At 44.3% G+C, this 23,461-nt stretch overlaps 1 protein-coding gene across 1 annotated transcript in view; it reads right to left on the bottom strand.

Moving 5' to 3' along the window:
* LOC310993912 (uncharacterized protein) overlaps positions 1–23,461 on the bottom strand; it is a gene marked incomplete at both ends in the record, with an annotated part of 40,224 nt that overhangs the window by 3,494 nt on the left and 13,269 nt on the right. Inside the window, 2 exons of the mRNA XM_083982390.1 lie at positions 13,014–13,094; positions 17,926–18,619. Of these exons, the coding sequence (XP_083838516.1) occupies positions 13,014–13,094; positions 17,926–18,619 (775 nt within the window). The remainder of the gene's footprint in view (positions 1–13,013; positions 13,095–17,925; positions 18,620–23,461) is intronic.

Here is a 23,461-nt window from a genome sequence, read left to right as displayed (position 1 = left end):
GAAGCGTTACCGAAGTACGACATGCATTTGGAGTAATCAAAACGTCAATTACATTACAAACAACTGTCAACAACTACTCTGTTCTAGGTGCAGACACGTATAAGAAAAGTCAGACATACACAAAATACAGAATCAGAAGATGTGTACAGAACAGTTACACATAACATAACCGTTACAGTAATTATCATGAACAAATTTGTAAATTAATAATTACATTTCAAAACAATACACAATCATTTTGCAACTGGACAAATGTTTTAAAGTAAAACACTCACAGAGTTGGTCTAGTGTTGAGTCGTCTCTGCTACTCAAGATGTGATGCTCTCTGATTCCACTTGTGCTGCTCTTGCTGCTCTTCACTGTCCACCAGTGAAGAAGCAACAGCTTTTATTCCCACATGAGATGGGTAAAATGACATCAGGACCTGGGCAAACACGTAAAAGAGGTGTATGACTAACATGACGAGCCCTCTGTATGAGGTGTGACCCTTAACAGCTGATGTATGTTCTTTGATTAAGATGACAATACATTTTGTTTTTAGTGGATGAAAAAACTAGTTGAGTGGCATTGCATTTCTGAGACTGCGTAGAGATTTTTGTTTGTGTGTCTGATCAGATAACCAAGATCTTTGTCATTGAGAAGTGTGTGTCATGTTCATTTACTTATTTTTCCTTGCGTACATCAGTTACAATACAACTAGAAACCACACCTATTAGAGACAGTGTATTTACTCTAATAAACAGACAGAGTTTTCAAACTGTTGTCTACCCTGGTTTTTACTCAGTTTTTAATTTGTCTATAGTTACTTTGCGTCAGGTTTAAAACAGAAAAAGATTGTTTTACATAGAAAAATGTGCAGCAGCATTTCTCAGTTCAACTTACCGTCATCAATGCAACACAGCAATGTGAGAGTGGCTGAGGACCTATAAAAAACCCAGGGGGTAGAGAAAATGGAAGTGTCCAAAAAGGTAGCTTCTTCAATTAGATATACATTTAAAAAAAACAAATTGAGATAAAATTCCATTCACAAATATTTAATGTAAATGATGACTGAAAAAAAAAATCCCCAAATATAATTTGGAAAACCCAAATAAAAAGGAATAAAGTGCATTTTTGCACTCATAATTTTTCCCGGTGAACCAAAAGCAGTTTCTGAATACAGTCGGTCCATGTGCTTTCCTTTATGAACCGATGCTTTGAAACTTTCACAGTGATAATATAGAACCAAACCTTTGTGAAAATTTTACAGTATAAATGCAACAGTAAAACATAACTGTGGTTCAGACTGAGTCCACTCAAATCAAGGTACACAGAGCTTATGGAGACTTAGAGATCCAAGAGAATTTGAACCTAATTCAAAGACTGATGTAACATTTAAAATTATTATGACAAAATGTATAATCTAAAGGATTAATTGTGCTATTTCTTCTGTCCATTTATAGCATTCTCTTCTGTATTAGGCTTGTTGATGTTTTGGATGTAATGGGGAACTAAATTTGTTTTAAACATGTTTTATTAGGCACAGAGCCAATAAGGTCTCAACACACGCACACTACATGTAAAAAATAATGTTCATCATGCAAAACATTAAAACACACAGATTTGCTACAATTAATAATTTTAATGTTTTATATATGAAGTACAAATCAAAATACAGCAGACAGAACAGTCACCACAGTTTGCTCACAGTTTCCATCTAGTTGAAATATTACACAACAGTACAATAAAACACAACAAATGGAGCTGTGATGTCATATGTCTAAATTGTTACATGGGTAGCTACTTAGACAATGTAAGTCCATGTTTGTTGTCTCCAATTACTGTAAATGGCTCATGTGGCGCTGTCTGGGTGTATATAAGAGTTATATCTAAAGAGAATAGGCTAATAACTAATAGAATCAAATAAATAAGATGTTTCAGAGAAAAATGTATGTCACATTTAAACCATGTTCATTCATACATATCACATTATTGAAAAAATAAAATAAATATAGGTGTAAAAGGTTATAAATGTGATAAATAATAAAATTACATTTAGTCACATCCTTCAGATTAAAGTCTTGATAAAGAAAAACTGTCTCAACACATCTTATGAGGTACTGATCTACTTTCTAATTCCACAGAGCTGCAGTAAGAACTGCTGTGACTAAAAGAAAGCTGGTTTTGTTGATAACTGCAGAGGAGGCAGTTGTTGTCGTAGCAACTGTAGTTGTTGCAGCAGCTGTGGTTGTAGTTGCTGCAGTTGTTGCAGCAGTTGTGGTTGTTACGACAGTTGTTGCGGCAGTTGTGGTTGTTGTTGCGGCAGTTGTGGTTGTAGTTGGGGCAGTTGTGGTTGTTGTTGGGGCAGTTGTGGTTGTAGTTGGGGCAGTTGTGGTTGTAGTTGGGGCAGTTGTGGTTGTTGTTGGGGCAGTTGTGGTTGTAGTTGGGGCAGTTGTGGTTGTTGTTGGGGCAGTTGTGGTTGTTGTTGGGGCAGTTGTGGTTGTAGTTGGGGCAGTTGTGGTTGTAGTTGGGGCAGTTGTGGCTGCATCCTGCCCTTGTACGTCACATGACGCTGTTCAGTAACAACATATGGATTAGAGTCACATTCAATTTTTTTTTCTTACTTTTCAAAGTTAACATTCATATATGAAAGTTTTGGAAAAAAAATGTTCCAGCTGAACTTACCAACAAACAGAAGAAGGATGATACAGATCTTCATCTTCAATGTAGGATGTGTTGTCAGAAGCTGTGATTGGATTTTCTTAGACTGAGTTTTATCTGTGTTTGAACAGTCATGTTTAGAGACGTTCCTTGTCATTCTTTAAAATAGCTGATTTACTGCAATATCGTACTTGCAGAAGATGTTGAAAAACTTTATAAGCTGCAAATTCAAAGAACCATCTTGTATTTAGAGGAATTAGCATTTTATCTTGCGTAATTCAGATTTATTTATTTAATAATAATTAAACATTGGGTTAAAAACTACTACCTCTCAAAACTATTCTGTTCTAGGTGTAGACATATCAAGCTATAGTTGAAGGCTTACAAACTATACAAACTACAAAGTTGCCCCTTTTTGATTATAAGAAAAAAAAAAAGTCCAACAAAGATGTAAAAAATGTAGAATATATAAATAATAGGTACAGCATATGAGGGTAGAAGAGTTACACATAACGTAACTCTTACAGCAATCATCATGAACACATTTGTAATTAAATTAATCATTACATTTCAACACAGCACACATTGATTTTGCAACTGGACAAATGTTTAAAAGTAAAACACTTACAGAGTTGTTCTGGTGTTGAGTCGTCTCTGCTACAGTTACTCAAGATGTGATGCTCTCTGATTCCACTTGTGTGGGATCTTTTGCCGTTTGCTCTTCGCTATCCTCTAGTGAAGAAGCAACAGCTTTTATTCCCACATGAGGCAGGTTAAATGACATCAGGACCTGGGCAAACACGTAAAGGAGGTTTATGACTAACATGACTATCCCGCTGTATGAGGTGTGACCCTTAATAGGTTCTTTGTATTTACTTATTTACTTGATTTACTCTTTTTATTTGGTGAATGAAAGAGAAGTTCAGTGACAATGCATTTCTGAGACTGTGTAGAGTTTTTGTTTGTTTGTCTGATCAGATGACCAAGGTATGTTCTTTGTCACTGGGCAGTGTGCGTGTCATGTTCATTTATTTATTTTTCCTTATGGCTGGAAGGACCACACCTATTATTATAGAGACAATGTGTTAACTCTAACATTGACAGTCAGAGTTTGTCTAAAAAATAGTTACTTCACATCAAGTTTTATTGTTATTATGATCATATCATTAATTCTTTTCCATTATTATTTGTAATTTTTACTCATTGTGTTCATTGTTTATTTTCTCATGTATTTCTTACATATGTATGGGAGATCTGCAATGGTTGTAACATTCTTGACACTTCTGTCTGTATCTTGGAGCTCTTTTAAGCCAGTGCGTTCTAAATGTGATACAAACTAGTCTGCTGTGTCTGTTATTAAATGGCGTAGCTGTTAACTCTTTAACACAAACAGAAAATGCATAGTTTAGTCTCAAAGACAAGGAGTAAAATATTACAATTCAACCCATAGTCTGGGTTGGTTGTTACATACTCTGGGGTGAAATGTAACAGTGTAAAATACCCCGGGGTGAGATTTAACATTATGAAATACGGATTATGTCAAAATGATTATGACTGTGTGTGTCTCAGATAAATTAGTTACTGTCAGCCATAGCCTGATCCTAAACTTAACCGTAACCCTTTCATCATTCTCTGTCAAAACCTGGGCATACTGGAATTCAAAGAAAATATATAAATGTAATTAAAATTTTGGTTGGAGTAGATTAACATTTTTCATTGTTATTACAACTAACCCAGGCCCTTGTGGCCATGAACTATCTTACCAACTTGCATGAAATATATCTACATAGACACACAGTAAAGGTCATCTAAGTTTGAAGAGTTTAACTATAAGGCAGGCAATGCTATCACAAAAATAAATTAGATAAAATTGTCTGTGTCTGCCACAGGGTGCTGCATCCTCACATATGGAAAAGGAATAAACTGGGCATATACATAATGAATCAGATGATTCAACACTTGTTCCTAACTGGGGAAATTGAAAGTATTACAACTGACCCAACCATCCCCGGTCTCCCCTACTACATGTCATTTTCTTAGGCATATGTGTTCAACTTTATAGCTTGAAATTACTCACAAATATGTGCAGTCACATATTTATGTTAAAAAGCTTTTGGAATGAATCGAAAAGGGTGAGTAAATTGTGTCATTTTTCATCTCTGATTTCTCATGTTGATATTGAGTCAGATATTGTAAAGTGCATGTGTTTTTTTTAACCAGGATAAAGGCTTAACAGTTCACCAATTACACTACATTTCTGTTATGTGTAGGCCAAAATGAATGCATTATCATTATCCTTATCATTATACATTGCCCTTTAGATTTGTATCCAAACATACTTAGTCATCCGAATCATTGTCCTGCTGTTTCATTGAAGTAGAAAGAAAATAAACTCAACAGAGACCTTCTGATATCAGATAGATTAAAGCAGAAGTAAGCGATATTTTTGTGTTAATATAAGTCTTAATAGTTATATCTTTCAACAGCAATCACTTCTATAGAGTGTTTGGTCTGAAACACGGGTCTGTCAGTCACTCTGCTCTGTTCTGAGCCGAGGAGAAAACTTTTCTCGTATCCTACAAGTTTTATCCAATGAGGAGAGAGAACGGCATGAAGGGCTGTGTGTGCAGCCAAGGGATGCGCGTGAATGTGGTGACGTAGGGACAAGGACCAATAGATCCATGACGAGGGCGGGGGCTGCTAACTCCATCGGCTGACAGGACGTTATGGTGCGTTCAAGGCAACCCGTAACTCGTGTTTTTCCGACCTGTGAAGTCGTACCAGTTCGATCTGGTACGAGTTCACAGGTCAGAAGTTACGAGTGGCCGTTATAGTGACTTTCACAGGTAAAACAGGTCGGAAAAACACAAGTGGGTTGCCTGGAACGCTACAAAGTCGTAAGTCGTGACTTGAAGCTGTAATTTACGGTTTCTGCTTTAATGAATTAAATTACTGAAGTTCTTTACTGTAAAGGGAAATGGTGTCCCCAAATAACAGGGATTTTTAATTCAAATATTGGTCTGGAACACCATAATGTTCTCTTTGTTAAGCTTGAACTCATTAGGTGATTGGAATTTTTAGTAGGCTACTTTTTTCATGTTTATATGCAGCACTTCATTGTTTGGAATATTTGTTGCACCAGTCATTATTATAGCCTATTTTTGGCTGTATGCATCTGATAACAACGTTGCATCACACAAAAACAACAAAACACACTGATTCATCAATTTTAATACTTTTAATACTTAAGGTGCACATAAAAATGTAGAATACAAAACAGCCACCACAGTGTGCAAACTTTTCCAGATTTAAATGACAGTACTATTAAATTTATGAAATTGATTCGTACTGTAAAAAATCTTGAATGTTACAGTAGATATTCTGTAGCATGTGTAAATCTGGATTGTTCTATCTGGATATAAATTGCAGGTGTATCTATGCTTGTGTGTCATGTCAACAGAAAAAAAAGGTTTGTTGTCAAAATAATCTTGTGTTTAGAAACAAATAAATAAATAAATAAATATTATCAGTTATCACAGATTAATCCTTCATATACATATATCTATCTGAAATAAATAAACTTGTAATCCAGAAAATAATCTGAGTTAGATCTTTCAGTTAAATGGTTACATTAAATACATTGTAGGGTCTAAAAGTATGAGACAACTTTACATCAGAAAATGTAAGTCCATGCAAGTGTTAGAATAAATAACTAATATAATTAAAGTAATAACTTAAATGTTCCAAAGAAATGCATGCATTTGACATTCAACAATGTTCATATCTAGACACATCAGGAAAGTTAAAAACAAGAGAAATAGTAATACTATAGAAGAGTTGCTGATCGAGTCCCTAATTCCACAGAGCTGCTGCAGCAACTGCCGTGACAAGAAGAAAGCTTATTTTGTTGACAACTGCAGAGGAGGCAGCAGTTGTGGTTGTGGTGGTAGTTGTAGTGACTGGGGTTGTTGTCTGTGTGATAGTACTTGTTGGGGCAGCCATGGTTGTTGTCTGGGCAGTTGTGGTGGTTGCTGTGGAGAATGTTGTTGTTGGGCTAGCTGTGGTTGTCATTGCAGCAGTTGTGGTGGTTGTTGCACCAGATGTTGTAGTTGGGGCAGCTGTGGTTGTGGTTGCAGCAGCTGTGGTGGTTGTTGCAACAGATGTTGTTGACGCAGCTGTAGTGGTTGCTGCAGCAGATGTTGTTGTTGATGCAGCTGTGGTGGTTGTTGCACCAGATGTTGTAGTTGGGGCAGCTGTGGTTGCAGCAGTTGTGGTGATTGTTGCACTAGATGTTGCTGTTATAGCAGCTGTAGTTGTTGTTGGGCTAGCTGTGGTTGTTGCAGCAGATGCTGTTGACGCAGCTGTGGCTGTTGTCGCAGCGACTGTTGTTGTTGCAGCAGTTGTGGTGGTTGTTGCACCAGATGTTGTTGTTGAAGCAGCTGTGGTTGTTGTTGGGGCAGCTGTGGTGGTTGTTGCAGCGACTGTTGTTGTAGACGCAGCTGTGGTGGTTGCTGCAGCAGATATTGTAGTTGGGACAGCTGTGGTTGTGGTTGCAGCAGTTGTGGTGGTTGTTGCACCAGATGTTGTTGTAGAAGCAGCTGTTGTTGTTGGGACAGCTGTGGTGGTTGCTGCAGCAGATGTTGTAGTTGAGGCAGCTGTGGTTGTTGTTGCAGGGGCTGTTGTTGTAGATGCAGCTGTGGTAGTTGCTGCAGCAGATGTTGTAGTTGAGGCAGCTGTGGTTGTTGTTGGGGCACCTGTGGTGGTTGTTGCACCAGATGTTGTTGTTGAAGCAGCTGTGGTTGTTGTTGGGGCAGCTGGGGTGGTTGTTGTTGCAGCGACTGTTGTTGTAGATGCAGCTGTGGTGGTTGCTGCAGCAGATGTTGTTGTTGCAGCGGCTGTTGTTGTAGACGCAGCTGTGGTGGTTGTTGCACCAGATGTTGTTGTTGAAGCAGCTGTGGTTGTTGTTGGGGCAGCTGTGGTGGTTGCTGCGGCAGATGTTGTAGTTGGGGCAGCTGTGGTTGTGGTTGCAGCAGTCGTGGTGGTTGTTGCACCAGATGTTGTTGTTGGGGCAGCTGTGGTTGTGGTTGCAGCAGTCGTGGTGGTTGTTGCACCAGATGTTGTTGTTGAAGCAGCTGTGGTTGTTGTTGGGGCAGCTGTGGTGGTTGCTCCGACAGATGTTGTAGTTGAGGCAGCTGTGGTTGTGGTTGCACCAGATGTTGTTGAAGCAGCTTTGGTGGTTGCTGCGGCAGATGTTGTAGTTGGGTCAGCTGTGGTTGTTGTTGCAGTGGCTGTTGTTGTAGAAGCAGCTGTGGTTGTAGTTGGGGCAGCTGTGGTGGTTGTTGCACCAGATGTTGTTGTTGAAGCAGCTGTGGTTGTTGTTGGGGCAGCTGTGGTTGTTGTTGCTGCACCCGTTGTTGTAGATGCAGCTGTGGTGGTTGCTGCAGCAGATGTTGTAGTTGGGGCAGCTGTGGTTGTGGTTGCAGCAGTTGTGGTGGTTGTTGCACCAGATGTTGTTGTTGAAGCATCTGTGGTTGTAGTTGGGGCAGCTGTGGTTGTTGTTGGGGCAGCTGTAGTTGTTGTTGCAGGGACTGTTGTTGTAGACGCAGTTGTGGTGATTGCTGCGGCAGATGTTGTAGTTGGGGCAGCCGTGGTTGTGATTGCAGCAGCTGTGGTTGTTGTTGCACCAGATGTTGTTGTTGAAGCAGCTGTGGTGGTTGCTGCAGCAGATGTTGTAGTTGGGGCAGCTGTGGTTGTTGTTGCAGCGGCTGTTGTTGTAGACGTAGCTGTGGTTGTAGTTGGGGCAGCTGTGGTGGTTGCTGCGGCAGATGTTGTAGTTGGGGCAGCTGTGGTTGTAGTTGCAGCGGCTGTTGTTGTAGACGCAACTGTGGTCGTTGTTGCACCAGATGTTGTTGTTGAAGCAGCTATGGTTGTAGTTGGGGCAGCTGTGGTTGTTGTTGGGGCAGCTGTGGTGGTTGCTGCGGCAGATGTTGTAGTTGGGGCAGCTGTGGTTGTTGTTGGGGCAGCTGTGGTGGTTGCTGCAGCAGATGTTGTAGTTGGGGCAGCTGTGGTGGTTGCTGCGGCAGATGTTGTTGAAGCAGCTGTGGTGGTTGCTGCGGCAGATGTTGTAGTTGGGTCAGCTGTGGTTGTTGTTGCAGTGGCTGTTGTTGTAGAAGCAGCTGTGGTTGTAGTTGGGGCAGCTGTGGTGGTTGTTGCACCAGATGTTGTTGTTGAAGCAGCTGTGGTTGTTGTTGGGGCAGCTGTGGTTGTTGTTGCTGCGCCTGTTGTTGTAGACGCAGCTGTGGTCGTTGTTGCACCAGATGTTGTTGTTGAAGCAGCTATGGTTGTAGTTGGGGCAGCTGTGGTTGTTGTTGGGGCAGCTGTGGTGGTTGCTGCGGCAGATGTTGTAGTTGGGGCAGCTGTGGTTGTTGTTGGGGCAGCTGTGGTGGTTGCTGCAGCAGATGTTGTAGTTGGGGCAGCTGTGGTGGTTGCTGCGGCAGATGTTGTAGTTGGGGCACCTGTGGTTGTGGTTGCAGCAGTCGTGATGGTTGTTGCACCAGATGTTGTTGTTGAAGCAGCTGTGGTTGTAGTTGGGGCAGCTGGGGTGGTTGTTGTTGCAGCGACTGTTGTTGTAGATGCAGCTGTGGTGGTTGCTGCACCAGATGTTGTTGTTGAAGCAGCTATGGTTGTAGTTGGGGCAGCTGTGGTTGTTGTTGGGGCAGCTGTGGTGGTTGCTGCAGCAGATGTTGTAGTTGGGGCAGCTGTGGTTGTTGTTGCAGTGGCTGTTTTTGTAGACGCAGCTGTGGTGGTTGTTGCACCAGATGTTGTTGTTGAAGCAGCTATGGTTGTAGTTGGGGCAGCTGTGGTTGTTGTTGGGGCAGCTGTGGTGGTTGCTGCGGCAGATGTTGTAGTTGGGGCAGCTGTGGTTGTTGTTGGGGCAGCTGTGGTGGTTGCTGCAGCAGATGTTGTAGTTGGGGCAGCTGTGGTTGTGGTTGCAGTAGCTGTGGTTGTTGTTGCACCAGATGTTGTTGTTGAAGCAGCTGTGGTTGTTGTTGGGGCAGATGTGGTTGTGGTTGCAGCAGCTGTGGTTGTTGTTGCACCAGATGTTGTTGAAGCAGCTGTGGTTGTTGTTGGGGCAGATGTTGTTGAAGCAGCTGTGGTTGTTGTTGGGGCACCTGTGGTGGTTGTTGCACCAGATGTTGTTGTTGAAGCAGCTGTGGTTGTAGTTGGGGCACCTGTGGTGGTTGCTGCGGCAGATTTTGTAGTTGGGTCAGCTGTGGTTGTTGTTGCAGTGGCTGTTGTTGTAGACGCAGCTGTGGTGGTTGTTGCAGCAGATGTTGTAGTTGGGGCAGCTGTGGTTGTAGTTGCACCAGATGTTGTTGTTGAAGCAGCTGTGGTTGTTGTTGCAGCGACTGTTGTTGTAGACGCAGCTGTGGTGGTTGCTGCAGGAGATGTTGTAGTTGGGGCAGCTGTGGTTGTTGTTGCAGCGGCTGTTGTTGTAGACGCAGCTGTGGTGGTTGTTGCACCAGATGTTGTTGTTGAAGCAGCTATGGTTGTAGTTGGGGCAGCTGTGGTTGTTGTTGGGGCAGCTGTGGTGGTTGCTGCAGCAGATGTTGTAGTTGGGGCAGCTGTGGTTGTTGTTGCAGCGGCTGTTGTTGTTGAAGCAGCTATGGTTGTAGTTGGGGCAGCTGTGGTTGTTGTTGGGGCAGCTGTGGTGGTTGCTGCGGAAGATGTTGTAGTTGGGGCAGCTGTGGTTGTTGTTGGGGCAGCTGTGGTGGTTGCTGCAGCAGATGTTGTAGTTGGGGCAGCGGTGGTTGTGGTTGCAGTAGCTGTGGTTGTTGTTGCACCAGATGTTGTTGTTGAAGCAGCTGTGGTTGTTGTTGGGGCAGCTGTGGTTGTGGTTGCAGCAGCTGTGGTTGTTGTTGCACCAGATGTTGTTGAAGCAGCTGTGGTTGTTGTTGGGGCAGATGTAGTTGGGGCAGCTGTGGTTGTTGTTGGGGCAGCTGTGGTGGTTGCTGCGGCAGATGTTGTAGTTGGGGCAGCTGTGGTTGTTGTTGGGGCAGCTGTGGTTGTTGTTGGGGCAGATGTAGTTGGGGCAGCTGTGGTTGTTGTTGGGGCAGCTGTGGTGGTTGCTGCGGCAGATGTTGTAGTTGGGGCAGCTGTGGTTGTTGTTGGGGCAGCAGCGGCTGTTGTTGTAGACGCAGCTGTGGTGGTTGTTGCACCAGATGTTGTTGTTGAAGCAGCTATGGTTGTAGTTGGGGCAGCTGTGGTTGTTGTTGGGGCAGCTGTGGTGGTTGCTGCAGCAGATGTTGTAGTTGGGGCAGCTGTGGTTGTTGTTGCAGTGGCTGTTGTTGTAGATGCAGCTGTGGTGGTTGTTGCACCAGATGTTGTTGTTGAAGCAGCTATGGTTGTAGTTGGGGCAGCTGTGGTTGTTGTTGGGGCAGCTGTGGTGGTTGCTGCAGCAGATGTTGTAGTTGGGGCAGCTGTGGTTGTTGTTGGGGCAGCTGTGGTGGTTGCTGCAGCAGATGTTGTAGTTGGGGCAGCTGTGGTTGTGGTTGCAGTAGCTGTGGTTGTTGTTGCACCAGATGTTGTTGTTGAAGCAGCTGTGGTTGTTGTTGGGGCAGCTGTGGTTGTGGTTGCAGCAGCTGTGGTTGTTGTTGCACCAGATGTTGTTGAAGCAGCTGTGGTTGTTGTTGGGGCAGATGTAGTTGGGGCAGCTGTGGTTGTTGTTGGGGCAGCTGTGGTGGTTGCTGCGGCAGATGTTGTTGTTGGGGCAGCTGTGGTTGTTGTTGGGGCAGCTGTGGTGGTTGCTGCAGCAGATGTTGTAGTTGGGGCAGCTGTGGTTGTGGTTGCAGTAGCTGTGGTTGTTGTTGCACCAGATGTTGTTGTTGAAGCAGCTGTGGTTGTTGTTGGGGCAGCTGTGGTTGTGGTTGCAGCAGCTGTGGTTGTTGTTGCACCAGATGTTGTTGAAGCAGCTGTGGTTGTTGTTGGGGCAGATGTAGTTGGGGCAGCTGTGGTTGTTGTTGGGGCAGCTGTGGTGGTTGCTGCGGCAGATGTTGTAGTTGGGGCAGCTGTGGTTGTTGTTGGGGCAGCTGTGGTTGTTGTTGGGGCAGATGTAGTTGGGGCAGCTGTGGTTGTTGTTGGGGCAGCTGTGGTGGTTGCTGCGGCAGATGTTGTAGTTGGGGCAGCTGTGGTTGTTGTTGGGGCAGCAGCGGCTGTTGTTGTAGACGCAGCTGTGGTGGTTGTTGCACCAGATGTTGTTGTTGAAGCAGCTATGGTTGTAGTTGGGGCAGCTGTGGTTGTTGTTGGGGCAGCTGTGGTGGTTGCTGCAGCAGATGTTGTAGTTGGGGCAGCTGTGGTTGTTGTTGCAGTGGCTGTTGTTGTAGATGCAGCTGTGGTGGTTGTTGCACCAGATGTTGTTGTTGAAGCAGCTATGGTTGTAGTTGGGGCAGCTGTGGTTGTTGTTGGGGCAGCTGTGGTGGTTGCTGCAGCAGATGTTGTAGTTGGGGCAGCTGTGGTTGTTGTTGGGGCAGCTGTGGTGGTTGCTGCAGCAGATGTTGTAGTTGGGGCAGCTGTGGTTGTGGTTGCAGTAGCTGTGGTTGTTGTTGCACCAGATGTTGTTGTTGAAGCAGCTGTGGTTGTTGTTGGGGCAGCTGTGGTTGTGGTTGCAGCAGCTGTGGTTGTTGTTGCACCAGATGTTGTTGAAGCAGCTGTGGTTGTTGTTGGGGCAGATGTAGTTGGGGCAGCTGTGGTTGTTGTTGGGGCAGCTGTGGTGGTTGCTGCGGCAGATGTTGTAGTTGGGGCAGCTGTGGTTGTTGTTGCAGTGGCTGTTGTTGTAGACGCAGCTGTGGTGGTTGTTGCACCAGATGTTGTTGTTGAAGCAGCTATGGTTGTAGTTGGGGCAGCTGTGGTGGTTGCTGCAGCAGATGTTGTAGTTGGGGCAGCTGTGGTTGTTGTTGCAGTGGCTGTTGTTGTAGATGCAGCTGTGGTGGTTGTTGCACCAGATGTTGTTGTTGAAGCAGCTATGGTTGTAGTTGGGGCAGCTGTGGTTGTTGTTGGGGCAGCTGTGGTGGTTGCTGCAGCAGATGTTGTAGTTGGGGCAGCTGTGGTTGTGGTTGCAGTAGCTGTGGTTGTTGTTGCACCAGATGTTGTTGTTGAAGCAGCTGTGGTTGTTGTTGGGGCAGCTGTGGTTGTGGTTGCAGCAGCTGTGGTTGTTGTTGCACCAGATGTTGTTGAAGCAGCTGTGGTTGTTGTTGGGGCAGATGTAGTTGGGGCAGCTGTGGTTGTTGTTGGGGCAGCTGTGGTGGTTGCTGCAGCAGATTTTGTAGTTGGGGCAGCTGTCGTTGTTGTTGCAGCAGTTGTGGTGGTTGTTGCACCAGATGTTGTTGTTGTTGGGCTGTCTGTGGTTGTCATCGCAGAAGATGTTGTTGACGCAGCTGTGGTTGTTGCAGCGGTTGCTGTTTAAATACAACACAAATGGATTAGAACCACATTTAGTCTTTTATTTTTCAAATTTAACATTTATTTTGTATAGGAGTACTGGAGTATAATGTTGCAGTTGAACTCACCAACAAATAGAAGGAGGATGATACAGATATGCATCTTCATTGTGGAATGTGTTGTCAGAAGCTGTTTAAAAAATACAATCATTGAATTTTGTTAGACTGAGTTTTACTATTAATCATGTTTAGAGACATTCATTTTTTATTCTTTAAAATGCCTCATTTACTGCAATGTAACACTTTCAGAAAACATTTTTCTTAACAAAAAACTTCATTAGCTTCAAATTCTACCAGAAAGTACGATTACGTATTTCAGAGAATTATGATACGCATTATATCTGCAGTAATAAAGGTTTATTTCTGTTTAACAATAAAACAGGTTTTAAAAGTTCCACTATTTATTAAATTTCATTATTAAGGAAAAACCTAGACATATACAAAATATGGAGCATACAAATAATAAGTAACAGAAGATTACAGTTACACATAACATATCTGTTACAGCAATTATCATGAACAAATTTGTAAATTGACAATAACATTTCAACACAGCATGCAGTAGTTTTAGAGCTGGACAAATGTTCATAATTAAAACACTTACAGAGTTGGTCCGGTGTTGAGTCGTCTCTGCCTCAGTTACTCCAGTTGTGATTCTCTCTGATTCCACTTGCGTGTGACCTTTCGCTGTTTGCTCTTCACTGACCTCCAGTGAAGAAGCAACAGCTTTTATTCCCACATGAGATGGTTTAAGTGACATCAGGACCTAGGCAAATACGTAAAAAGGTGGATGACTAACATGACTATCCCTCTGTATGAGGTGTGACTCCTGTTTATTTTATTAGTCAATATTTTACATGAACAGAAAAAACTAGTTGAGTGACATTGTATTCCTTAAACTGCGTTGAGTTTTTGTCTGTTTGTCTGATGAGATGACCAATGTTCTTTGTCGCCGGGCAGTGCTTTATGTTTATTTGTGTTTTCTTTCTTCTTTGCGTACATCAGTTATGACTGGAAGGACCACACCTATTAGAGAGAATGTGTTCGCTCTAATATTAGCAGAGAGGGTTTGAAAACTGTTTAAAACCTGGTATTAATTCAGTTTTAAATCTCTTCATTGTAGTTTCTTCACATTACAAGCTATTGTTATTACTATCCTATCATTATTTATATATTAGTTGTGTTTGTTCGTCATCGTATTTATTGTTTATTTTCTCATGCTATTTGTGCTATATGTCTTATTGTTAAGGTATATGTGTTCAATTGTTTTTTGACAAAAATATGTGACTATACATATTTGTGAGTAATTTCAATGAAAATTCAGAAATAGTAAAAATGAAAAAAAAATAATAATAATAATGTTTAAATAATGTTTGGTTTTGGTTTTATTGACCAGACAAGTGAATGCATTATCACTTTAACATATGGACTTTATTTATTTATTTATTGGATCTCCATTAGCTCCAGCACATTAGCCTGGCTATTCTTCCTGGAGTCCAAGTACCAGTCAAAGTGATCCTTCTCCGAGTTCACAAGACAAAACAAAACCAACAGTCAATACAGTCACAACACATATACAGTCATAAACTCAGACCAACATATATCACAGGACATCACGGAACAGTTGGACAGTACAAGACCATACACAACATACAAACACCATACAAACAGATACAAAAATAATAATAATGATAATAAAATAAAATAAATAAATACAGGATAGAGGAAAAGAAAAAGAAAAAGCAGTCTCATAGGGTAGGATGATTGTTTGAGAGTAAGCATGTTTTGTGTCATTATTAAAGTCCTTAGATATTTAAAAGAGCCCAGCTGTGACATGTATACATGTATACATGTATACACCAATTCCCTGAAGAGGGAAAAAATCAAAACTTTACACAATGCACCTTTTAATTATTTTGCACAATGGTGCACATTTTGTAACTCATACCATTTCTTATATAGCTGTTGGAAATTGATTAACTTGTCCTCTTTCTTTTAGCGATGTGCAATCAGACCATGGTTCAAATGGTCATCAAGGGCAAGGCAAAATGTACATTTTAAGCTCTGGGAGGATCTAACTAGAGCCTACTGTCGAGAATAACCAAAAGCAAAATCAGCTGTTTTGGGTTCCAGTCCACTGCAGCTCCTTCTCCTCTTTTCTGCTCACATCATATAACTAATAAGGCTTAATGTTAGTGACACTGCACTAGTTAGAAGTATGGTTGATTGGATCTTTATTAAATTTCAGCCTTTGTCATTGTTTCTTTGAAGTGGAGGGGAGATCAATTTTCTATTTGTTTCTATTTGGGTGTATTTTGGGCATATTTGATTAGTGTATAGCTCATTTGCATATTTAAATTCATTTTCAAGGAAACTTGTAATACAAAAAAAATAACTTTTCATGTATAGTTTCATTGTGTAAAGTTTAATTGTGGTAGGAGTAAAGGAAAAGATTTAAGCCTATTCAGGTGTATTTTGGGCATATTCAATTAGTGTATAGCTCATTTGCATATTTCAATTCATTTTCAAAGAAACTTGTAATACAATTTTTTTTACTTTTCACAGATACTTTCATTGTGTGAAGTTTCATTGTGATAGGAGTAAAGGAGGAAAATAGCCCCATTGGGGTGTATTGTTGTCTGGCCTTGTTGGCACCACATAGTAAATCTTGCATTGTGAATTAACCACATTTCCCCAACTAGGATTTCTTAGGAATTTTAGTATGTTGTTCTGGGCACCTCATAGAAATGATGTATGGTGAAAAAAAATCTATTACAATTTGTCTGTTGTAAAACGCTATTTTGCCTGGACAAACAGGTCACTATATAATCACTACTATGTGATTACAGCTACTCCACATCAGTGCTCAGTGAAAGATGATCATGTCTGTCTGATTAGCTCTGTCTTGACCTTAAGATCATGGGTTTGATTCCCATGTTGACAGAGATGATATGCCCGGCAGTAGCCGCCTGTGGTCCTATCAAATTTCCCAGAGGAAATTTTCTAGTTAAGAATAATAGTGGTCAATCATACAAAAGGAACTAAACGGAGTGGTTTATTGCACTTAATAATTTTAATTCACTCAAGGTGCACATCCAAATGTGGAATTCAAAACAGTCATCAAAAAGTGCTTAAGTTATAATACCTTACATGAAAATACAATTTTTATATATCAAATTAATCTATAGTGTTAAAAGATGTGAGACAACCCCACAAGATGTGAAGTAGTAGTCTATCTATAATTCCCTTAAATCAGTAGAAGACAGAATTATCAATTCATTCATTTTGTGTTTGGAAACATAAAGTAGATATCTGTAACTATTAAGGCACGTTGAATCAATCAGGAATAAATAACATGATAGCTGAATAATGAATAATGATTTTAACATGAAGAAAATAAATAAATAATATAATCAAATAAGTGACATTCATGTAAAAAATGATGTCAGTATTAAACCACATTCACACAGATATCAGTCTAGATAGATGATGACATAAGAATAATTTAAATTGGATCCTTCAATTTCATGGAGTCTTAATAAATACAAACTCGTCATATATTAAAAGATACTGCTCACATTCCTAATTCCACAAAGCTGCTGTAACAACTGCTATGGTTAAAAGAAAGCTTGTTTGGTGGATAACTGCAGAGGAAGCTGCAGTTGTTGTTGTTGTTGTTTTGGTTGTGGCAGCTGTAGCTGTTGTTGGGGAGAATGTGGTTGTTGTAGTGGCAGCTGTTGTTGGTTCAACTGTGGTTGTTGTTGGAGCAAATGTGGTTGTCATTGGGTAGGATGTGGTCGTAGTTGTGGCAGCTGTAGCCGTTGTTGAAGCAAATGTAGTTGCCGTTGGGGAGGATGTGGTTGTAGTTCTGGCAGCTCTAGTTGTCGTTGGGGTAGCTGTGGTTGTCGTTGGGGTAGCTGTGGTTGTAGTTGTGGCAGCTGTAGTTGTCGTTGGGGTAGCTGTGGTTGTAGTTGTGCCAGCTGTAGTTGTTGTTGGGGTAGCGGTGGTGGTTGTTGTTGGGGAGGATGTGGTTGTAGTTGTGCCAGCTGTAGTTGTCGTTGGGGATGATGTGGTTGTAGTTGTGGCAGCTGTGGGTGTTGTTGGGATAGCTGTGGTTGTAGTTGTGGCAGCTGTAGTTGTTATTGGGGTAGCTGTGGTTGTTGTTGAGGAGGGTGTGGTTGTAGTTATGGCAGCTGTAGCTGTTGTTGGGGTAGCTGTGATTGTCATTGGGGAGGATGTGGTTGTAATTGTGGCAGCTGAAGTTGTTGTTGGGGTAGCTGTGGTTGTAGTTGTGGCAGCTGTAGTTGTTGTTGGGGTAGCTGTGGTTGTAGTGGTGCCAGCTGTAGTTGTTGTTGGGGTAGCTGTGGTTGTAGTTGTGGCAGCAGTAGTAGTTGGGGTAGCTGTGGTTGTAGTTGTGCCAGCTGTAGTTGTTGTTGTGGCAGCTGTAGTTGTTGTTGGGGTAGCTGTGGTTGTAGTTGTGGCAGCAGTAGTAGTTGGGGTAGCTGTGGTTGTAGTTGTGCCAGCTGTAGTTGTTGTTGGGGTAGCTGTGGTTGTAGTTGTGCCAGCTGTAGTTGTGGTTGGGGTAGCTGTGGTTGTAGTTGTGGCAGCAGTAGTAGTTGGGGTAGCTGTGGTTGTAGTTGTGCCAGCTGTAGTTGTTGTTGGGGTAGCTGTGGTTGTAGTTTTGGCAGCAGTAGTAGTTGGGGTAGCTGTGGTTGTAGTTGTGCCAGCTGTAGTTGTCGTTGAGGTAGATGTGGTTGTTCTTGGGGTAGCTGTGGTTGTAGTTGGGGACGATGTGGTTGTAGTTGTGGCAGCTGTGGTTGTTGTTGGGGTAGCTGTGGTTATAGTTGTGGCAGCAGTAATTGTTGTTGGGGTAGCTGTGGTTGTAGTTGTGCCAGCTGTAGTTGTTGTTGGGGTAGCGGTGGTGGTTGTTGGGGAGGATGTGGTTGTAGTTGTGGCAGCAGTAGTTGTTGTTGGGGTAGATGTGGTTGTTGTTGGGGTAGCTGTGGTTGTCGTTGTGTATGGTGTGGTTGTCGTTGGGGAGGATGTGGTTGTAGTTGTGGCAGCAGTAATTGTTGTTGGGGTAGCTGTGGTTGTAGTTGTGCCAGCTGTAGTTGTTGTTGGGGTAGCTGTAGTTGTCATTGGGGTAGCTGTGGTTGTAGTTGTGGCAGCTGTAGTTGTCGTTGGGGTAGCTGTGGTTGTTTTTGGGGTAGCTGTGGTTGTCGTTGAGTATGGTGTGGTTGTCGTTGGGGAGGATGTGGTTGTAGTTGTGGCAGCTGTGGTTGTTGTTGGGGTAGCTGTGGTTGTAGTTGTGCCAGCTGTAGTTGTTGTTGGGGTAGCGGTGGTGGTTGTTGGGGAGGATGTGGTTGTAGTTGTGGCAGCTGTAGTTGTCGTTGGGGTAGATGTGGTTGTTGTTGGGGTAGCTGTGGTTGTCGTTGAGTATGGTGTGGTTGTCGTTGGGGAGGATGTGGTTGTAGTTGTGGCAGCTGTGGTTGTTGTTGGGGTAGCTGTGGTTGTAGTTGTGGCAGCTGTAGTTGTCGTTGGGGTAGCTGTGGTTGTAGTTGTGCCAGCTGTAGTTGTTGTTGAGGTAGCTGTGGTGGTTGTTGGGGAGGATGTGGTTGTAGTTGTGGCAGCTGTAGTTGTCGTTGGGGTAGCGGTGGTGGTTGTTGGGGAGGATGTGGTTGTAGTTGTGCCAGCTGTAGTTGTTGTTGGGGTAGCGGTGGTGGTTGTTGGGGAGGATGTGGTTGTAGTTGTGGCAGCTGTAGTCGTCGTTGGGGTAGATGTGGTTGTTGTTGGGGTAGCTGTGGTCGTCGTTGAGTATGGTGTGGTTGTTGTTGAGGAGGGTGTGGTTGTAGTTGTGGCAGCTGTAGTTGTTGTTAGGGTAGATGTGGTTGTTGTTGAATATGATGTGGTTGTCGTTGGGGAGGATGTGGTTGTAGTTGTGGCAGCTGTGGTTGTTGTTGGGATAGCTGTGGTTGTCGTTGGGTAGGATATTGTTGTAGTTGTGGCAGATATAGTTGTTGTTGGGTTAGCTGTGGTTGTTGTCGAGGAGTGTGTGGTTGTAGTTATGGCAGCTGTAGCTGTTGTTGAGGTAGCTGTGGTTGTCGTTGGGGTGGATGTGGTTGTAGTTGTGGCAGCTGACGATGTTGTTGGGGTAGCTGTGGTTGTCGTTGGGGAGGCTGTGGTTGTAGTTGTGGCAGCTGTAGTTGTTGTTTGGGTAGCTGTGGTTGTCGTTGGGGAAGATGTGGTTGTAGTTGTGGCAGCTGTATTTGTTGTTGGGGTAGCTGTGGTTGTAGTCGTGGTAGCTGTATTTGTCGTTGGGGTACCTGTGGTTGTTGTTGGGGAGGATGTGGTTGTAATTGTGGCAGCTGAAGTTGTTATTGGCGTAGCTGTGGTTGTCGTTGGGGAGGGTGTGGTTGTAGTTGTGGCAGCTGTAGTTGTTGTTGGGGTAGGTGTGGTTGTCGTTGGGGAGGATGTGGTTGTCGTTGGGGAAGATGTGGTCGTAGTTGTGGCAGCTGTAGTTGTTGTTGGGGTAGCTGTGGTTGTAGTTGTGGCAGCTGTAGTTGTCGTTGGGGTAGCTGTGGTTGTTGTTGGGGAGGATGTTGATGTAGTTGTGGCAGCTGTGGTTGTCGTTGGGGAGGATGTGGTTGTAGTTGTGGCAGCTGTAGTTGTCGTTGGTGTAGCTGTGGTTGTTGTTGGGGAGAATGTGGTTGTAGTTGTGGCAGCTGTGGTTGTCGTTGGGGAGGATGTGGTTGTAGTTGTAGCAGCAGTAGTTGTTGTTGGAGTAGCTATGGTTGTAGTTGTGGCAGCTGTAGTTGTTGTTGGGGTAGCTGTGGTTGTCGTTGGGGAGGGTGTGGTTGTAGTTGTGGCAGTTGTAGTTGTTGTTGGGGTAGGTGTGGTTGTCGTTGGGGAAGATGTGGTCTTAGTTGTGGCAGCTGTAGTTGTCGTTGGGGTAGCTGTGGTTGTTGATGGGGAGGATGTTGATGTAGTTGTGGCAGCTGTGGTTGTCGTTGGGGAGGATGTGGTTGTAGTTGTAGCAGCTGTAGTAGTTGTTGGGGAGGATGTGGTTGTAGTTGTGGCAGCTGTAGTTGTTGTTGGGGTAGCTGTGGTTGTAGTTGTGCCAGCTGTAGTTGTTGTTGGGGTAGCAGTGGTGGTTGTTGGGGAGGATGTGGTTGTAGTTGTGCCATCTGTAGTTGTCATTGGGATAGATGTGGTTGTTGTTGGGGTAGGTGTAGTTGTCGTTGGGGAGGATGTGGTTGTCGTTGGGGAGGATGTGGTTGTAGTTGTGGCAGCTGTAGTTGTTGTTGGGGTAGGTGTGGTTGTCGTTGGGGAGGATGTGGTTGTCGTTGGGGAAGATGTGGTCGTAGTTGTGGCAGCTGTAGTTGTCGTTGGGGTAGCTGTGGTTGTTGATGGGGAGGATGTTGATGTAGTTGTGGCAGCTGTGGTTGTCGTTGGGGAGGATGTGGTTGTAGTTGTGCCATCTGTAGTTGTCATTGGGATAGATGTGGTTGTTGTTGGGGTAGGTGTAGTTGTCATTGGGGAGGATGTGGTTGTCGTTGGGGAGGATGTGGTTGTAATTGTGGCAGCAGTAATTGTTGTTGGGGTAGCTGTGGTTGTAGTTGTGCCAGCTGTAGTTGTTGTTGGGGTAGCTGTGGTTGTAGTTGTGGCAGCAGTGGTTGTTGTTGGGGTAGCTGTAGTTGTTGTTGCGGTAGCTGTGGTTGTCGTTGGGGAGGGTGTGGTGGTAGTTGTGGCAGGTGTAGTTGTTGTTGGGGTAGCTGTAGTTGTCGTTGGGGAGGATGTGGTTGTAGTTGGGATAGCTGTGGTTGTAGTTGTGGCAGCTGTAGTTGTTGTTGGGGTAGCTGTGGTTGTAGTTGTGGCAGCTGTGGTTGTTGTTGGGGTAGCTGTGGTTGTCGTTGGGGAGGGTGAGGTTGTAGTTGTGGCAACTGTATTTGTTGTTGGGGTCGCTGTGGTTGTCGTTGGGGAGGATGTGGTTGTTGTTGGCGAGGATGTGCTTGTAGTTGTGGCAACTGTCCTTGTTGGGGTCGCTGTGGTTGTGGTTGGCGAGGATGTGCTTGTAGTTGTGGCAGCTGTAGTTGTTGTTGGGGTAGCTGTGGTTGTCGTTGGAGAGGATGTGGTTGTAGTTGGGGAGGATGTGGTTGTAGTTGTGACAGCTGTAGTTGTTGTTGGGGTAGCTGTGGTTGTAGTTGTGGCAGCTGTGGTTGTTGTTGGGGTAGCTGTGGTTGTCGTTGGCGAGGATGTGCTTGTAGTTGTGGCAGCTGTAGTTGTTGTTGGGGTAGCTGTGGTTGTCGTTGGGGAGGATGTTGTTGTAGTCGTGGCAGCTGTACTTGTTGTTGTTGGGGTAGCTGTGGTTGTCGTTGGGGAGGGTGTGGTGGTAGTTGTGGCAGATGAAGTTGTTGTTGGGGAGGATGTGGTTGTCGTTGGAGAGGATGTGGTTGTAGTTGGGGAGGATGTGGTTGTAGTTGTGGCAGCTGTACTTGTTGGGGTAGCTGTGGTTGTCGTTGGGGAAGATGTGGTTGTAGTTGTGGTAGCTGTGGTTGTTGTTGGGGTAGCTGTGGTTGTAGATGATGCAGCTGTAGTTGTCGTTGGGGTTGCTGTGGTTGTAGTTGGGGTTGGTTTGCTTGAAGTTGTGGCAGCTGTAGTATTTGTTGGGGTTGCTGTGGTTGTCGTTGGGGAGGATGTGCTTGTAGTTGTGCCAGCTGTAGTTGTTGTTGTGGTCGCTGTGGTTGTCGTTGGAGAGGATGTGGTTGTAGTTGTGGCAGCTGTACTTGTCGTTGGGGTAGCTGTGGTTGTCGTTGGGGAGGATGTGGTTGTAGTTGTGGCAGGTGTAGTTGTTGTTGGGGTAGCTGTAGTTGTCGTTGGGGAGGATGTGGTTGTCGTTGGAGAGGATGTGGTTGTAGTTGGGGAGGATGTGGTTGTAGTTGTGGCAGCTGTGGTTGTTGTTGGGGTAGCTGTGGTTGTCGTTGGGGAGGGTGTGGTTGTAGTTGTGGCAACTGTATTTGTTGTTGGGGTCGCTGTGGTTGTCGTTGGGGAGGATGTGGTTGTAGTTGTGGCAACTGTACTTGTTGTTGGGGTAGCTGTGTTTGTCGTTGGGGAGGGTGTGGTGGTAGTTGTGGCAGGTGTAGTTGTTGTTGGGGTAGCTGTAGTTGTCGTTGGGGAGGATGTGGTTGTAGTTGGGATAGCTGTGGTTGTAGTTGTGGCAGCTGTAGTTGTTGTTGGGGTAGCTGTGGTTGTAGTTGTGGCAGCTGTGGTTGTTGTTGGGGTAGCTGTGGTTGTCGTTGGGGAGGATGGGGTTGTAGTTGTGGCAACAGTACTTGTTGGGGTCGCTGTGGTTGTCGTTGGCGAGGATGTGCTTGTAGTTGTGGCAGCTGTACTTGTTGTTGGGGTAGCTGTGGTTGTCGTTGGGGAGGATGTGGTTGTAGTTGTGGCAGCTGTATTTGTTGTTGGGGTAGCTGTGGTTGTCGTTGGGGAGGATGTTGTTGTAGTTGTGGCAGCTGTACTTGTTGTTGGGGTAGCTGTGGTTGTCGTTGGGGAGGATGTTGTTGTAGTTGTGGCAGCTGTACTTGTTGTTGGGGTAGCTGTAGTTGTCGTTGGGGAAGATGTGGTTGTCGTTGGAGAGGATGTGGTTGTAGTTGGGGAGGATGTGGTTGTAGTTGTGGCAGCTGTACTTGTTGTTGGGGTAGCTGTGGTTGTCGTTGGGGAAGATGTGGTTGTCGTTGGGGAGGGTGTGGTTGTAGTTGTGGCAACTGTATTTGTTGTTGGGGTCGCTGTGGTTGTCGTTGGGGAGGATGTGGTTGTAGTTGTGGCAACTGTACTTGTTGGGGTAGCTGTGGTTGTCGTTGGGGAGGGTGTGGTGGTAGTTGTGGCAGGTGTAGTTGTTGTTGGGGAGGATGTGGTTGTAGTTGGGATAGCTGTGGTTGTAGTTGTGGCAGCTGTAGTTGTTGTTGGGGTAGCTGTGGTTGTAGTTGTGGCAGCTGTGGTTGTTGTTGGGGTAGCTGTGGTTGTCGTTGGGGAGGGTGTGGTTGTAGTTGGGATAGCTGTGGTTGTAGTTGTGGCAGCTGTAGTTGTTGTTGGGGTTGCTGTGGTTGTCGTTGGGGAGGATGTGGTTGTAGTTGGGATAGCTGTGCTTGTAGTTGTGGCAGCTGTAGTTGTTGTTGGGGTAGCTGTGGTTGTCGTTGGAGAGGATGTGGTTGTAGTTGGGGAGGATGTGGTTGTAGTTGTGGCAGCTGTAGTTGTTGTTGGGGTAGCTGTGGTTGTAGTTGTGGCAGCTGTGGTTGTTGTTGGGGTAGCTGTGGTTGTCGTTGGCGAGG

The sequence above is a fragment of the Trachurus trachurus genome, assembly GCF_905171665.1.
Source record: "Trachurus trachurus genome assembly, chromosome: 11".
Lineage (NCBI taxonomy): Eukaryota > Metazoa > Chordata > Actinopteri > Carangiformes > Carangidae > Trachurus > Trachurus trachurus.
This window is presented reverse-complemented; position numbering and strand designations above follow the sequence as displayed.